The following is a 17,170-nucleotide window of genomic DNA, read 5'->3' on the forward strand; positions in this document are numbered from 1 at the left end:
ACATGGTGTATATTTGTCTTTTCACATGGAAAGATCCCTAAAAGTTTGATTATATTATCAAGAGATCTCTGAACAGTTTTCAGAACTATTGCTGTACAGCAAAGCACCTTTGTAAGGTTTCTGGGAGCTCCTATCTTTACCAGTGACATTCCCTGCTGTCAGGTTTCTATGAGAACATGCAGGGTGTAAGACAGATAAACAGGATGAGTTTTTCTCAGAAACAGAACTACTCTGCCTTTCAAAAATAGACAGGATTCCAAAGTTTAAGCAAGCTAAATATAACATATTCTGCCTAGAAGTGTTATTAATATCACATGCAGAAGACATATATGATTGATAAAGACAAAACTGTACTATCGTACAATTGTACATACAAAGAAACAGTTACATCCAAAGTATCTGTAACAGTAAGCCTTCTGAGAATGAAGCAATGTCAAAGTAAGGGATCCTTGTTCATAGTCACTCCCCAAGGGTACGAAGTGTTTACAAATAAAAGTAAAAGGAGCTGGAAGATAAAGGAGGAGCAGAGAACAGTGGTTCATCATTTGTCCTTCCTTATATTAAACCTGTTTGTGCTTTATGTCCTGTTATTACAAAAAATAAACTCTACAGACTGTCCCTGAAAAATATATGCCTAACAAAGCATGCTGATGACGGAGAGCATTTGAAGGTGCCACCGTTTCAGCAGAGGAAGCTAAATTGCTTAAAATGCAACCTTAAGATGGGCTGGAAATTGATTAGGCTGCTAAAAAAATCTATGGGAAAAACTAAGTTATAGATGTCCTATTTTTTTTTTTTTTTTGAGACGGAGTTTCACTCATGTTACCCAGGCTGGAGTGCAATGGTGCGATCTCGGCTCACCGCAACCTCCACCTCCTGGGTTCAGGCAATTCTCCTGCCTCAGCCTCCTGAGTAGCTGGGATTACAGGCATGCACCACCATGCCCAGCTAATGTTTTGTATTTTTAATAGAGACGGGGTTTCACCATGTGACCAGGATGGTCTCGATCTCTTGACCTCGTGATCCACCCGCCTCGGCCTCCCAAAGTGCTGGGATTACAGGCTTGAGCCACCGCGCCCGGCCTAGATGTCCTATTTTTTTCCCAGCTCCACGCATCCCCCTCCGTACACGAGGCCATTTCCTTTTGTTTGACTTTTCAGCATAAGTCCTGTCTGCAGAATTATAAACAAATGTTCAGATTTCATATGTTTAGAAATGCTTTCTTCTGTTCATGTAAATTCCCACATACATAATAATGTTCACAGTGACTGAACATAAGAAGGCAGTCAATTAAAACTTGTTGAATGAAAGAGAATGAAAAGAAAAAGACTAACAGTTGTTCAGTGAATGGGAATAAAAAGACAAACACCATCAAGGGAAAGCTGAAGACCAAATATCTTCCTGACTAGTAAAGGGGCAGTGTTAGCCTCGTGGATATTCATGTGTGGACAACAATCTCCTTTAGAATCAGAAAAAAACAACTTGTCACTCAAGCAAAGAGAAGAAGAGATCCGGCCCTTATCTCACTTCTGGATGAGACTCAGGCTTTCTTGGGAGAAAAAAGCAAGAAAAAGGTTATTTTCCATAAGATAATTAGCACATAGGTTGGAGGGGAGGGACAGGTATGTAACTCTACACCAAGTTCCAATGATCTCAGGATTTTCTCACAATCAAGTGTCCAATATGTGTGTGTGCTTGGAGGCGGAAGAAACTCTTGTTGGCCTAGATAAAGAGGAGGTTTAATGAGGCAGAAATAAAATTATACATTAAAAAAAAAAAAGCCATCAAGAGTTAAACAGAAAGAAAGAGAGGTTATGATACCAAATTTTTTTTTTTTTTTTGAGATGGAGTTTCACTTTGTTGCCCAGGCTAGGGTGCGATCTCGGCTCACTGCAACCACCATCCCCCGGGTTCAAGCAATTATCCTGCCTCAGCCTCCCAGGTAGCTGGGACTACCAGTGTGGATGACTGTGCCCAGCTAATTTTTGTATTTTTAATAGAGATGGGGTTTTATCATGTTGGCCAGGCTGGTCTCGAACTCCCGACCTCAGGTTATCCACCTGCCTCGGCCTCCCAAAACACTGAGAATAGGATTGAGCCACCGCGCCCGGCTGAATTTTTTAAATGATATTTCAAAGTTGTGAGAAAGGAAAGAATCATTTAATCCTTAATACTAGTAACAGAGTAACTGGTTAGCTATTTTGGGGGAAAAAAAAAAAAAAAAGTAATGTTAGAGTCTTAGCTTACACTACTGTTTCTAGAAAGTTCAGCTAGAGCAAACGGCTTATTATCAAAAAAACAACTAGAATAGGTCTCTGTGCCTGCTTACTCATATATAAATGGGAATGTAAAATTGTATAGACCTTACAGGGTAATTTTGAGGTTCATGTGAATTAATGAATGTAAGACCTTAGCATTTTCATGTTCCTTTTTTTTTTGAAACAGAATCTCACTCTGTCACCCAGACTGCAGTGCAGTGGCGTGATTTCGATTCACTGCAACCTCTGCCTCCTGGGTTCAGGCAATTCTCCTGCCTCAGCCTCCCAAGTAGCTGGGATTACAGGCATAAGCTAATTTTTGTATTTTTAGTAGAGAAGGTTTTCACCATGTTGGCCAGGCTGGTCTTGAACCCCTGACCTAAGGTGATCTGCCCACCTTGGCCTCCCAAAGTGCTAGGATTACAGGCGTGAGCCACCGCACCCAGCCAAGACCTTAGCATTTTCTAGCATATGATAAGTACTCAATAAATGCTAGCTGGCCTCATCATATAAAGAACTCTTACAAATAAATATGAAAAAATTAATATCTCAGTACATAATAGGCAAGGAGAAATAACAAGAAATTAAGCAATTCAAAATGGCTAATAAACATAACATTCCCTTACTAATAAATTAAACATACCCTTACTAATGAATTAAAAAATTAAAACAAGATTGCATTTTTTTTTTCTTTCACCAGATTGATTTAAAATGATAGTGCCCAGCATTGAAAAGGAAGCTCTGGGCCAGGCACGGTGGCTCACACCTGTAATCCCAGCACTTTGGGAGGCCAAGGCGGGTGGATCACGTGCGGTCAGGAGTTCAAGACCAGCATGGCCAACTTGGTGAAACCCTGTCTCTACTAAAAATATGAATATTAGCTGGGTGTGGTGGTGGGCACCTGTAATCCCAACTACTCGGGAGGCTGAGGCAGGAAAATCTCTTGAACCCAGGAGGAGGAGGTTGCAGCGAACTGAGATCATGCCACTGCACTCCAGCCTGGGCAACGGAGAAAGACTCCATCTCAAAGAAAAGAAAAGGATGCTCTGAGACTGTCATTGTCATGAAGTGCTGGGAGAAGTATAACTTGGTACAAATCGGGGGGAGGAGGGAAATTTGGCAATATATGGTACTATATAACAATTTAAAGAATCTTGCTATACATTCTTTGACCCTGTAATTGAACTTCTAGGAACGTGTCCTAAGTTATTACTCAGAAATGTATGAAGAATTACAAGGATGTTTATTAACTGTGTTGTTTATATGAGCAAAAATGATAACCAACCTAAATATCAACCATTTAGAAAAAAATAAATTATGGTATATACAGGTGATGAACCAGTAAGCTAGCATTAAAATAATATTTTTGAATTCAGTAAAGTAATATGGGGAAATGTTTATAATGTTAAGTGAAAACAGCATGCAAAACACATAGCATAACCCCATTTTTGAAAAATATACTCGCTGGACAAAAAGAGACTATAAAAAATGTACCAGCATGTTAACAATTATCTCCAGGTGATGAGATTATAGGTGGCTTGTTTTCTTTACAACTGTGATATTGTAAATTATATATGTATGTATATATGTATATATGTATTGAGACAGAGTCTTCCTCTGTCTCCAGGTTGGAGTGCAGTGGCACAATCTCGGCTTACTGCAACTTCCACCTCCCGGGTTCAAGCGATTCTTCTGCCTCAGCCTCCCAAGTAGCTGGGACTACAGGCACGCGCCACCACACCCAGCTATTTTTTGTATTTCTAGCAGAGATGGGGTTTCACCATGTTGGCCAACATGGTCTCGATCCCCTGACCTTGCAATCCGCCGGCCTCAGCCTCCCAAAGTGCTACTCCCACAGCGCCTGGCCATATTTGGTTTTTGACTCCATTTCCTGGCATGCAACTCCTAAAACCCTTAGATCTCCAAAGTGATGTATTGTTTATGCTAATGAGTTGACTGCTGGCTGGCAGCCTCCAGGTAGCTCCAGGATGGGGTTTGGTCACTGGAAAGACAGACAAAGGCAAGAGTAGAGTTGAGACTTTTAGCCTTACCTCTCTGGGAAGGAGAGAGGCTGAAGGTTGAGGTGATCACCAATAGGCAAGGGTTGAATCAGTCACGCCTATGTAATGAAGCCTCCATAAAAACAAAAGGACAGGGATCTCAGAGCTTCCACATGGCTGAACACATGGAGGTTCCTGGAGAGTGGCCTGCTCCAGGAGTGCAGAGAACCTCACGCCCTTCCCCTTATTTCACCCTATGCCTCTCTTAATCTATATCCACTTTGCACATGCTCCCCTTCACCTGGACTGCCTTTCCCCTGAATCCCCTCACCTGGCAACTCACAACCTTCAAGATTCCTTCCAGAGTCAATTCCTGTCTGGGAACTGGTGGGCTTCCCACTGCTTGATGGTCTCACCTTAGAACCGCTGACGCTTGCTGGACGCAGTGGCTCACACCTGTAATCTCAGCACTTTGGGAGGCCGAGGCAGGTGGATCACTTGAGGTCAGGAATTCAAGACCAGCCTGGCCAACATGGTGAAACCCTGTCTCTACTAAAAATACAAAAATCCACCTGGCATGGTGGCACATGCCTGTAATCCCAGCTACTCAGGAGGCTGAGGCAGGAGAATCTCTTGAAACCAGGAGGCGGAGGTTGCAGTGAACTGAGATCGAGCCACTATACTTCAGCCTGGGTGACAGAGCAAGACTCCATCTCAAAAAAACAAAAACAAACAATCAAAAAAAGCCTCAAGAGACCCAAACGGCCAGTGGACCTTGAAAAAGAACAAAGGTAAAAGACTCACACTTCCTGATTTCAAAACTTAACTATACAACTACAAAAATCAAAAGTGCGGTACTGGCATAAAGATAGATTATATATAAACCAATGTAATAGAATAGAGAGCCCAGAAATATACTCTCCCATATACAGCCAGCTGATTCTCAACAATCATGCCAAGACCATTCAATGGGGAAGGGATAATCTTTTCAACAATTGGTTGTGTGAAAACTAGATCCATATGCAAAAGAATGAAGTGGGACTCTTGTTTTTATGCCATATACAAAACTCCAAATGGATCAAATACCTAAACTTAGGAGCTAAAACTATAAAATTCCTAGAATAAGGCACAAGGGAAAATCTTTACCACATCAAATTTGGCAATAAATTCTTGGATATGATACTCAAAGCGCAGGCAACAAAAGTAAAAGTGCATAAACTGGACTTCAAAATTAAAGATTTTTGGCATCAAAGGATACCATCAAACTGTAAATAAGCAACCCACAGAATGGAAGAAAATATTTGCAAATCACACATTTGATAAAGGATCAACATCCAGAATATGTAAAGACCTACAACTCGCTGGGCACAATGGCTCACGCCTGTATTCCCAGCGACTGCAGAGGTTGAAGCAGGAGGATGGTTTGGGGCCAGGAGTTGGAGACCAGCCTGAGCAACATAGCGAGACCTCATCTCTACAAAAAACAAAAAGAATTAGCTGGGCATGGTGGCTCATGCCTGTGGTTCTAGCTACTCAAGACACCGAGGCAGGAGGATCATTTGAGTCCAGGAGTTTGAGGCTGCAGTGAGCTATGATCATGCCACTGCACTCCAGCCTGAGTGACAGAGTGAGACTGTGCCTCAATAAATAAATAAATAAATAAATAAGCAAACTGGGTAAAGCACTTGAATAGACATCCAAAGAAGATATTACAATGGTCAATAAGCACATGAAAAGATCAGCATCATTAATCATGAGGAAAATGCAAATCTAAAGCAAATAAGGCCAGGCATGGTGGCTCACACCTGTAATCTTAGTACTCTGGGAGGCTGAGGGGGAGGATTATTTGAGGCCAAGGGTTCGAGACCAGCCTTGGCACTGTAGCAAGACCCCCATTTTCCCAAAATCCTTTTTAGAAAACCAAACAGCTAGGCATGTCGGTGTGCACCTGTGGTCCAGCTACTCGAGAGGCTGAGGTGAGAGGATTGTTTCAGCCCAGGAGTTCGAGGCTTCAATGTGCTGTGATTGTGCCACTGCACTCCAGCCTGGGTGACAGCCTGCCTCTTGTCTAAAAAAAAAAAAAGAATTACTGTGGGGGAGGGGGAACCCTGCAAGTGCCGTGGCAAGGGTCTGAAGCCTCAGCCTGTTCCCATATAAATATTGATTTAGAAAAGATTTAGAAATATAAGTACATGGTTATTCCTTTATACAATCATATATAATGTTATAGTTACTTATAATCATAAAGATATATACTCAATATAACCTTTAATTTTACTAATGATTATAGATAGGGTTATGAAGCATGGAACTGAGGTGACACTTCAGGCAAGATGCTGTAAGCCCTCGGTCACGCCCGCATAAGGGCTGCTGGAGGGCACCTCGGCTGTGCGGTAGTGCCAGCGCTGGGAATGCACCTGGTGTTTGGCCAGCTAGGGAAAGAGACGTCCAAGACAGTGGAGACGCCCAAGATGGCCAAGACATCTCCTTCCCCGGGGGAGTTAGGAGAAAACTCCGCTCCTCCAAGCTCTTGCAGTAGGCCTGATGGCTGTCAGGAAGACCCACAGACATCTGGGGGCTTAAATGTCTCATGTGATGCTTTGCTTCAGTGGTCACGTTCCATGTCCACTCTGACGCTCAGCTTCTGCACCTGGTTTCTCTTTTTCTTAGAAGATAAGAATTAATAATAGTAACATAATCTGAATGTCCTTGATATTTCTGACAAATATGCGAAAAGTGCTGACGCATTAGGTTTTCTCCTCCTGTCCACTACTTGAAAGTCCTGGGCCCCCTATCTCCAAGACATGTGATTTACCTGACCCTGTCACTGACCCCCATTACCTCACTCTACCTTCCCTGCCCCCAGCTTCATACTCAGTAAAATTCAGAGCGTCCAGGCACTCAGGGCCTCTGCTGGACTCTGTGCTATGGTTGGCAGTGGACCCCGGGCCCAAACTCTCTTTTCTCTTTCTCATTGTCTTGTGTCATTTATTTCCACAGTTTCTCATCTCCACACTAGCAGAGAGGGGCTCACAGGACCCTGTAGGGCTGGACCCTACAAGATACCACTTCACACCCATTGGGATGCCTATTTAAAAACGACGACAGAAAATAACAAGTGTTAGTATGTGGAGAAATTAGAGCCCTCATGCATTTGTTGGTGGGAATGACAAATGGTGCAGCCACTATGGACGCTGGTTTTGTGGTTCCTCAAAAATTAAGTAGGTTATCACATGATTCAGTAATCCAACTCTCAGGTATATACTCCTCAGAACTGAAAGCAGGGACTCACAGATACTTGTATACCAATGCTCAAAGCAAAATTGTTCACAAGAGCCAAAAGGTGGGGCCAGGCGCAGTGGCTCAGGCTTGTAATCCCAGCACTTTGGGAGGCTGAAAGCACTTTGGATCACCTGAGATCAGGAGTTCGAGCCTGGCCAACATGGTGAAACTCCATCTCTACTAAAAATACAAAAATTAGCACGGGCACTACAGGTACATGCCTGTAATCTCAGCTACTACGGAGGCTGAGGCAGAAAAATAGCTTGAATTTGGGAGGTGGAGGTTGCAGTGAGCCAAGTTCATGCCACTGCACTCCAGCCTCGGCGACAGTCTCAAAAAAAAAAAAAAAAAATAGCCAAAAGGTGGAGACAACTCAAGTGTTCACTCATAGATGAATGAACAAACACAATGTGGTCTATATACACAATGGAATATTATTCAGCCATAAAGAAATTCTGATACATGGACAAACCTTGAGGACATTATGCTAAGGAAAATAAGCCAGTTGCAAAAAGACAAATGCTGTACAATTCCACTTACATGAAGTACCTACAGGAGTCAAATGTGTAGAGACAGAAAATAGGATGGTGGTTGCCAGGGGCTGGGGGAAGGAGGAGTAAGAAGTTATTGCTTAATAGGTACAGAATTTTTGTTTGGGATGCTGCAAAAGTTCTGGAAATGGGTAGCGGTGATGTCTGTCCGATGTACTTAATGCCACTAAATTGTATTACTTAAAAATGGCCACAATGGTGAATTTTATGTTATATATCTTTCACCACAATGAAAAACAACAACCAAAAATCACCCACAGCAGCCAGAGTGAGCTTCCTCAGAAGGGGGCCTCCATGCGCCATGGCAGGCTGGACAGCGCCAGTACATTTCCAGACCTTGGTGAGCAAATTCATGCACCTATACCCCACCCTGGCTACCAACCAACTTAGGCTCCCAATAATCCACTTCCTTATCTCAGAACATCAGCAGCTGTCCTCTTTTTTTGTTGTTGTTTCTCTTCTTGATTCTTATTTTTTTAAGACAGAGTCTCGCTCTGTTGCCCAGGCTGCAGTGCAGTGGTGCGATCTTGGCTCACTGCAACCTCCACCTCTGGGGTTCAAGCAATTCTCATGTCTCAGCCTCCCAAGTAGCTGGGATTACAGGCGCCCGCCACTTTACAGGCACCCGCCTCCACACTCAGCTAATTTTTGAAGCTTTAGTAGAGACGGGGTTTCAGCATATTGGTCAGGCTGATCTCGAACTCCTGACCTACGAAATCCACCGGCCTCAGTCTCCCAAAGTGTTGGGATTACAGGCAGGAGCCACCATGCCCAGCCTCTTCTTGATTTTTAATACTTGAACCGTGTACCAGCTGGGAGAGACTGTGGGTGGGGTAGGGGTGTGGGACAGTTATTCACTACAGCTAAAAGACAGAAGAAATTATGGAGCAAAACTATACCTGAATTCCCTCAGAGTTGTGCTCTTGATAGAATATTTATCTTAGTTTTTAATGATTTGCAGAGAAGGATTTTTCTTCCCTTTATTAACTCTTTTTCCTATTTCAACTACCCTCATGGTCTAGAAGTTGCAATATTTAAATTCAGCAGATACAAATAATTCTTTTGTCATGCAATTCAAACCATTTCCTTTGGGATTGGCTTCACCGGAGATGGAGTCAGCCAACATCTCCTGAAAATTATATACTTCCACATGTGTTGGGGCCCCTCTCCAAGTTAAATACTATAATTCTTTTACCTTTTCATCATAGGACTGGTTTCTCTGGGTCTTCTCCACAAACTTCCTCTAAATCTCTCTCCTAATTGTATACTAAGACATTTTCACGGGGACATTTAAAAAACTTTTTTTTTTTAAGACAGAGTCTTGCTCTGTCACCCAGGCTGAAGTTCTATGGCACGATCTCGGCTGACTGCAACCTTCACCTCCTGGGTTCAAGAGATTCTCTTACCTCAGCCTCCCAAGTAGCTGGGACTACAGACACCCACCATCATGCCCGGCTAATTTTTGCTTTTTAGTAAAGACAGGGTTTCACCATGTTAGTCAGGCTGGTCTCAAATTCCCGACCTCAGGTGATCTGCCCGCCTTGGGCTCCCAAAGAGCTGGGGTTACAGGCCTAAGCCACCGTAAAAAACTTCTATAGCAAATGAGAATTGACATGCTTTTAATGACAACAAAAATTTTGTGTTGAGAAGGTGGTAAATAATACATTAATTCTGAAAGCAATGAATTTACACGTTGCTCCCTAAGTTTAGTTATTTTAAGGCATGTTTTCTTGTGTCTAAAACCTCCAAGCCGGCACTTCTCCCTTAGTGTCAGGGACATGTGCCCATTAAAAGGCACTTATCCTAGCTGTTGCTGACTTTGCAGTTCACTAGCATATCACACAGCCTGCACCTAATTTACTCGATCAGGAATTCACGCAGCAAAATCACTCAAGACGTCGGAAACTCCTCCTGACTTTGCCACTGACCTTTCCATTATGCTAAATTCCAAATGCAAATAATTGGTCTGGAAATCCAACTAGTAAGAATTGACAACAGGTGCAGATCTTACCTTCCAGGCAGAGAAGCTAAACAACAAACAGCAGATGAGTTCGTTACATACCATATTCCTAATGAATCATAGGTTCCGCTTTGTCTCATCCTTCAAACCTCTCCACAAATTCCTCACTACTCATAGAAAACCTACCTTGGCCACATCGCCAAAAATAAGCAACTAAGGAATGAGTGATTTCAAACATTTCATCAAACCACTATATCTCCAAATGCAATTTCCATCCTCTTGGTAGTACAACTTTCTGGAAAAGGGAAGTGAAAAATGAGGAAAAAATTAACTCAAAAAAGTTATTGCCTTTCTTCTCTCAGAGGTCTTGCAGAATTCGCACACAAATCAAACTTCCCTGCAGAAGGGACCCTGCCTTACTGATGAATGTACCTTCCAAAGAGCCCAGCATAGCATCTGCTTCATGGGTACATATACGTGCAAATGTGTTCATAAAAACTATGTATTGCACACTCATTAAGTGCTGGCCATTGTTACTAATACACACCACTTCAAAAATGAGGTCTGAGGCCAGGCACAGTGGCTCACGCCTGTAATGCCAGCACTTTGGGAGGCCGAGGTGGGTAGATCACTTGAGGTCAAGAGTTTGAGACCAGCCTGGCCCACATGGTGAAACCCCATCTCTACTAAAAATAAAAATTATTTTATTTGGTGTTGTACCTGTAATCCCAGCTACTCAGGAGGCTGAGGCAGGAGCCTCACTTGAACCTGGGAGATGGAGGTTGCAGTGAGCCGAGATCGTGCCATTGCACTCCAGCTTCGGCAGCAGAGTGAGACTCTGTCTCAAAAAAAAAAAAAAAAAAAAATTAGGTCTGATTATTATTGCCATTTTACAGATGCAGAAAATTGCCCAACTGAAGAGTTAAATAACTATATTTCTAGTGTTTCCTAAACTAACCTCCTAAGTGATCTAGATGGAATTACAACCCAGGTCTGCCTGACTCCCCAATTTCTGCTCTTAATCACCTTCCTGGGCAGCCTCCTTGAATAAATGAAGTGAAATGTCCACTAGCTTTTACCAAAGCTGGTTCATTTGTTTCTTGGGTTTGGAGAAGGTTAGCAGCTACAATTCTCCATAAAAAAAATTCTATCTTAAAATCAGACATTTCTTTTCATGTACACCTATACTTGTTTACATTTCACAATAGAGCGCTTGAAAGAGAGATTTAATCTGGTTACTTTTAGTACCTGATTAAATTATTTTGAAATACAAATTGTGAACATTCTGAAACATACTTTCTTCCTCAAAAGACAAATGCCAGCATTAATGTATTACTCATATGACTTTCATATATTTTTTTTTAAAAAGAACAATAGATTTTGAAAAGGCTACAGCCTAAGTGGGAGAACTTCCTTGAGGTCAGCGTTATCCACAACAGCCATACGTCCGGCAGGAAGTCTGTAGCGGGTGACATTAACAATGAATCGCCCACTTTCTTGTATCCTGGAGAGACTTGTGGCTTAGACTGTGGCTTCAGACATCTGAACAAGGCAGGACTTGGATAAAAATTAAAGCATCCTTTTTGCTTTTCATGTATATTACAGGTTGGAATCTTGCATTTCTAGAGTCTTTCACCTGGGCATGCCAAATGATTTGTGAGGCTGCCTCATTGAGCAGAGTTTACACATGCAGATGAGGCCAGTAATCCCAGCACTGATTGCATGTGTTTATGTGCTTAACGTATTCACTTGAGTAGGGAAGGGCTGTATTCCTAGGCAAAGACCAAGGATAGGCTTTCATGTTGATCGTTTTTATGCAAGCTTTCCAAAATATACAAGGTGCACGCAGAGCCTCAGTGAAGAGAGAGATCCTCTATACATGTTTACATTATACAGTTAAAACAAGTAGACTGCCAAGCCACTGGATGATTTAACACCAGATAATTTAACACCCTAACAACTGAACCCTACCTCACATCCTGAGTTGATTTCTTCAGCATGCCATAGTGAATGACTCCATTATTTACTTGCAAGTTACACAGTAAACCTGGCCACACATTCACAAAAAACAGTCAACTTTCATCCTCAGCTAAATTAGTATATTGCTCAGAGATAAACTATAACTTATTATTCATATATACATGACTTTATGTCAACCTCAGAACAGCCCGTGAAGTAAACATTGTTATCGTTCCTGTTTCACAAACAAGGAAACAGACACAGAGGGGTTAAGGAAGAGATAAAAGATCTCCAGCATTAAGGAGCAGCACCTAGAAATTAAACTCATGGCTATTTGCCTCCAAAACTCTTAACTCATCTCAATGTTATATTGCCTCTCATGTTTCTTTTTTGAAAGTTAAATTGGCCAGGCTCAGTGGCTCACACCTATTATCCCAGCACTTTGGGGAGTCAAGGTGGATGGATCACGAGGTCAGGAGATGGAGACCATCCTGGCCATGGTGAAACCCTGTCTCTACTAAAATACACAAAAATTAGCCAGGCTGGTGGTGTGTGACTGTAGTCCCAGATATTCAGGAGGCTGAGGCAGGGGAATCGCTTGAACCCAGGAGACAGAGATTGCAGTGAGCCAAGATTGCGCCACTGCACTCCAGCCTGGCGACAGAGCAAGACTCCGTCTAAAAAAAAAAAAAAAAGAAAGTTAAATTGACTTTGGCAGTTTTGTCTTATTGGCTATTAAGCATTGCTATTGCAGATTTCCTCCTTATTCAAAGAAAATTAAAGGAAAAAGGAGGGTGTACTCTGCCAGTTGAGACAAATTTTGATTGTTTCCTAGGATTGTTCCAAGTCTTGAGTGGGAGGCGGCTGCAGCATGAGCTCTGGAGTTAGGCAGTCTGGGGTCCACCACTTTCTAGCTGTGTGACCTTGGACAAGTTACTTGATCTTTCTGTGCTTCAGTTCCCTCACCAGTAAAATGAAAAGAGTAACAAGAACAGTAATAACTCAGTGCTCTCGGGGGTTAAATAACATGTGGCGCATTTAGAAGTGTTTTACACATGTCATGTGCTCAGCAAATCTCAGCTATTCTTTTTTTTTTTTTTTTGAGACGGAGTTTCGCTCTTGTTACCCAGGCTGGAGTGCAATGGGGTGATCTCGGCTCACCGCAACCTCCGCCTCCTGGGTTCAAGCAATTCTCCTGCCTCAGCCTCCCAAGTAGCTGGGACTACAGGCGTGCGCCACCATGCCCAGCTAATTTTTGTATTTTTAGTAGAGACGGGGTTTCACCATGTTGACCAGGATGGTCTCGATCTCTTGACCTTGCGATCCACCCGCCTCGGCCTCCCAAAGTGCTGGGATTACAAGCGTGAGCCACCGCGCCCGGCCTAAGTGTATCTTTCTCAAACTAAATAACTTCGACTCTGGCTGCATTAAAATAAGGAGTGTGGACTCCTTGACATTGCTGCAATTCCAAGATACGCACGCATTCTAAAAAAAAAAAAAAAATAATCAAATACTTAAAGACTATTTGGGTTTCCAAATAAATCGTTATCCCCTCTCTGTCAATAAGCATGGCCATCTTCCAAACAGTGGGACTTGCTCCTAATCACGTTCTCTAAAACTTTCCCTTCACTGCTTGCATTACAGTACTCGGTGTCCCCAATTGTTGCTGTCCTAGAACAAAAGCCTAATTGCTGCTGCTACAATACAGTCCTTTTTTTTTTTTTTTTTTTTTTTTCTGAGATCATCATGAAGCCCTTGGAGCAAACAAGAGAGGGAGTTCTTGCAAGCAGCAAGGACGGCGTCAAAATTCCTGGACCCCGAGGGCCAACATGAGCTGCGTTTAGAGACTCGAGGGCCTCTCTCATGGTTTCATCTCCCTGCAAATAACTCTTTTGAACGTTTCAGAGCTCTTTAGGACACGTGCGTTTTCTGCTTGGACGAGGCCAGAAAAACTCGGGGTCCCCTTATCTCGCCGGGAGCAGAACCACAGTCCCGCCGGGACGCAGTCCGTTCGCGGTGGCGTACTGGGGGGTCTCTCCCAGCCGGACGTCCCCGGGGCCCCGCAGGCCAAACCGGAGCGCTCATGTCCCGCAGCCCTGAGCGGGTACTCCACCTTCCCAGCCTTTCTGGGACCGGCCCGGCGCGCTCCATCCCGGGCTGGCACGCAAACCCCCAAAGGCGGCCCCCGGACGGGGCTCTGGGACTCACGCGGTCTCCGTGGGTCTCGGGGACCTCTCCCCGGCGGGTTCTCGGCCCCTCGGGGTCTGAGAGTGGGAGCCTCCCATGGCGCGGAACTTGGCACCCTGGCTGCACCCGCCGGTGCTGGGCGGCGGGCGGCTCTGCCCCGACCCTGGGCGGGGAGGCAGCGGGGCGGGAGGAAGGGTGGGGCGAGGGTGGGCGGGGTGGGGCGCCCGGCCGTAGGGTCCCCGTCGCTGGGAAAGACGGGGAAGGAGGTGGCTTCAGACGTCGCCAACTTCTCCGCGGGTTGCAGGGCCTCGCGGGGGCCGCCGCCTGGAGCTGGGGAGCGCCCGGGGCGCGCGGGGCTGCGAGGAGCCCGGGCAGCGGCGCCTCCTCGCCCGGCAAGGGAATCTCTCGGAGAAAAGGGGCAGCAGGTGGAGGGCGCCAGGCCTGCGGGTGCCCCTGGTCCCTTGCACCACGGACGTCGCCCTCTCCGCCCCAGGCTGGGTCCGGGACTGGAAGGGAAGCGGCGGGAAGAGGCCCCGGGAGCAGCTGTTCAGAGAAGCAGCAGGAGGGGGCGGTGTGTGCCAGGGTCGGGGGACCCCGGCGGCCCTGCAAGGGGCGTGGCCTCTTCCCCAAACCGCTTCTGCCTCCTGGGACGGGAGGGAGGCCTGGACTACGTTGCACAGAACACTGGATGCATTCTGGTTTTGCTTCCAACTAGCTGAATAACTTGAAACGAGTTATTTCACCCTCTCTGAATCTTGTTTCCTTTGTCTATAAAATAAGGGAGTATGTTGATCTTTAGCTCTTAATATCCCTTTAGGCTCTGACAACCAAGCAATGAGTTTTCCTCCAAACTCCGTCGGAAGGAAAAAACAAACACACACACACCTATCCCTATCATCTCATCTGTGACTCAGCTACACCTAGCAACTCCCGTTTCAGCATCTCATGCCCTTCCTCACCATTCCCGCCTCACCACGTTAGGCTGGTCTCGAACTCCTGACCTCAGGTAATCCACCCGCCTAGGCCTCCCAAAGTGCTACGAGATGGCGCCACTGCACTCCAGCCTGGGCAATAAGAGTGAAACTCCATCTCAAAAAAAAATAATAATAATGATCTCTTTACTTGTCTTTCACTAGAATATAAGTTCTTTAAAGGCAGGAACACTGTTGTTTTGAAAGGCCGTGTCTCTTTCTGTTGCCCAGGCTGGAGTGCAGTGATGTGATCATAGCTCACTGCAACCTTGAATTCCTGGACTCAGGCAGCCCTCCTGCCTCAGCCTTCTTAGCAGCTGGGACCCCAGGTGCCTGCCACCACACCCATTTTTTTTTTTTTTTTCTTTTTTAGAGACAGTGTCTCACTATGTTGCCCAGGTTGGTCTCAAACTCCTAGCCTCAAGTGATCCTCCTGCTTTGGCCTCTCAAAGCGCTAGAATTACAGATGTGAGCTACCGCGCCCAGCCAGGAATGCTTCTTATCTCTGTGTTCTAGCTTAGTGCCCAGCACAGTGCCTGGCTCATGGTTTATACACAATAACCATTTACCTAATGAATGAATGAGTCAGTGAGGAAGCACACAGAATTGTGTACATTAACTTCATTCTTGAAGCTATAGGGGAATAAAGATATATGTGACTACATTTTAGTTGTTCCAGAAAGAATCAGAAAATGCATATTAGAGATTTATATTTATAACAGTTTCTCTTTTATGTATCAGATTTTGACTATCTGTTTATAAATCACCTTCAGTCTACTTACCCAGAAAGTTCCCAGGGTCCAGGATGTTGACACATGGTAGACATAAACAGAGTATTTTGAAGTGGAAAAATAATCAATTAGTAAAAGTAGAGTGAGACTGGAATTCAGATTTTTGCATGAGGAATTTCAAATAACTAAAGAAAAGTTGACTCTTGGCGGATTATTGTTTAGATACAGGGTCTTGCTGTTACCCAGACTAGATAGAGTGCAGGGGCGTGATCTTAGCTCGCTGCAGCCTTGAACTCCTGAGACAATTTTTCTTTGAAGTTCAAATTCTTCCCACAGTCTGTTTGGAACACTATGGCAATGTGATTGAAGTGTCATTGAGAAGGCAAACATGACCCTGTCAGATCTGCGGTTCCCTTCAGAGGAACACTCAGCCTCTCCTAGTGAGAAAGGTCTTTATTCTCAGTTAGTCATTCCCACGGAAGACAGGAGGGGGAGAGGCAGGAGAGGAGGGTGGAAATGGGAATGTTTTCCTTCTCTGGAAGACAAGACGGGCTGCCGAGAGGAATTTTGCTACTGTCAGTGCAGAAAGGCACAGGGTGGCACCACTAACATGGTTGAAAGTAAAGGAAAAAGGCCGGGTGCGGTGGCTTACACCTGTAATCCCAGCACTTTGGGAGGCTAAGGTGGGCAGCACTTGGGGTCAGGAGTTTGAGACCAGCCTGGCCAACATGGCGAAACTCCATCTCTACTTAAAAAAAAAAATAAAGAAAGAAAAAAATAAATTAGCTGAGCGTGGTGATGTGTGCCTATAATCCCAGCTATTCGGGAAGCTGAGACATGAGAATTGTTTGAACCCGGGAAGCAGAGGTTATAGTGAACTGAGATTGCACCACTGGACTCCACCCTGGGCAACAAAGTGAGACTCTGCTGAAAGAAAGAGAGAAGGAGAGAAGGATAGAGGAAAGGAAGGGAAGAGAAGGGGAGGAGAGAGGAGGGGAGGGGTGGGGAGGGGAGGGAAAAAAAGTGAAGCCCACACGCTCTTGTGTTGCAGAGAAATTGAGACAAGAGAAACAGGAACTCTGTGAGACAACGCTAAAGATTAAACATCTGGGACCCGAAGGGCATCTCTGCAAAGATGCTTGAGTGTTGACTGGTTTGGCTTTATGTTGCTTATTGGGTTTGCGGCCCTGACTGGCATGGCAGCTGGGGCTTTGGGCCAGGCCGGGTGAACACAGTGAAGGGGAGTGTTGTCTTTGGGAAGTAAACTTATT

General features: G+C 44.6%; 1 protein-coding gene across 9 annotated transcripts in view; it reads right to left on the reverse strand.

Moving 5' to 3' along the window:
* The window catches only part of TACC1 (transforming acidic coiled-coil containing protein 1), a 128,681-nt gene that overhangs the window by 85,333 nt on the left and 26,178 nt on the right, over nucleotides 1-17,170 (reverse strand). For 3 of the 9 annotated variants that reach the window (XM_032288159.1, XM_032288157.1, XM_032288155.1), the window contains exon 1: nucleotides 14,219-14,374. The exons of 3 other annotated variants lie outside the window; for them this stretch is intronic. In XM_032288159.1, coding sequence (XP_032144050.1) covers nucleotides 14,219-14,295 — 77 coding nt within the window. In that variant the 5' untranslated portion in view covers nucleotides 14,296-14,374. Of the gene's footprint in view, nucleotides 1-14,218; nucleotides 14,375-17,170 lie in introns of those variants that run through there. 3 more of the 9 variants (XM_032288160.1, XM_032288162.1, XM_032288167.1) reach the window with 3 other exon arrangements.

This window comes from Sapajus apella, unplaced genomic scaffold, assembly GCF_009761245.1.
Source record: "Sapajus apella isolate SASKATOON/1434 unplaced genomic scaffold, GSC_monkey_1.0 scaffold21, whole genome shotgun sequence".
Classification (NCBI taxonomy): Eukaryota; Metazoa; Chordata; class Mammalia; order Primates; family Cebidae; genus Sapajus; species Sapajus apella.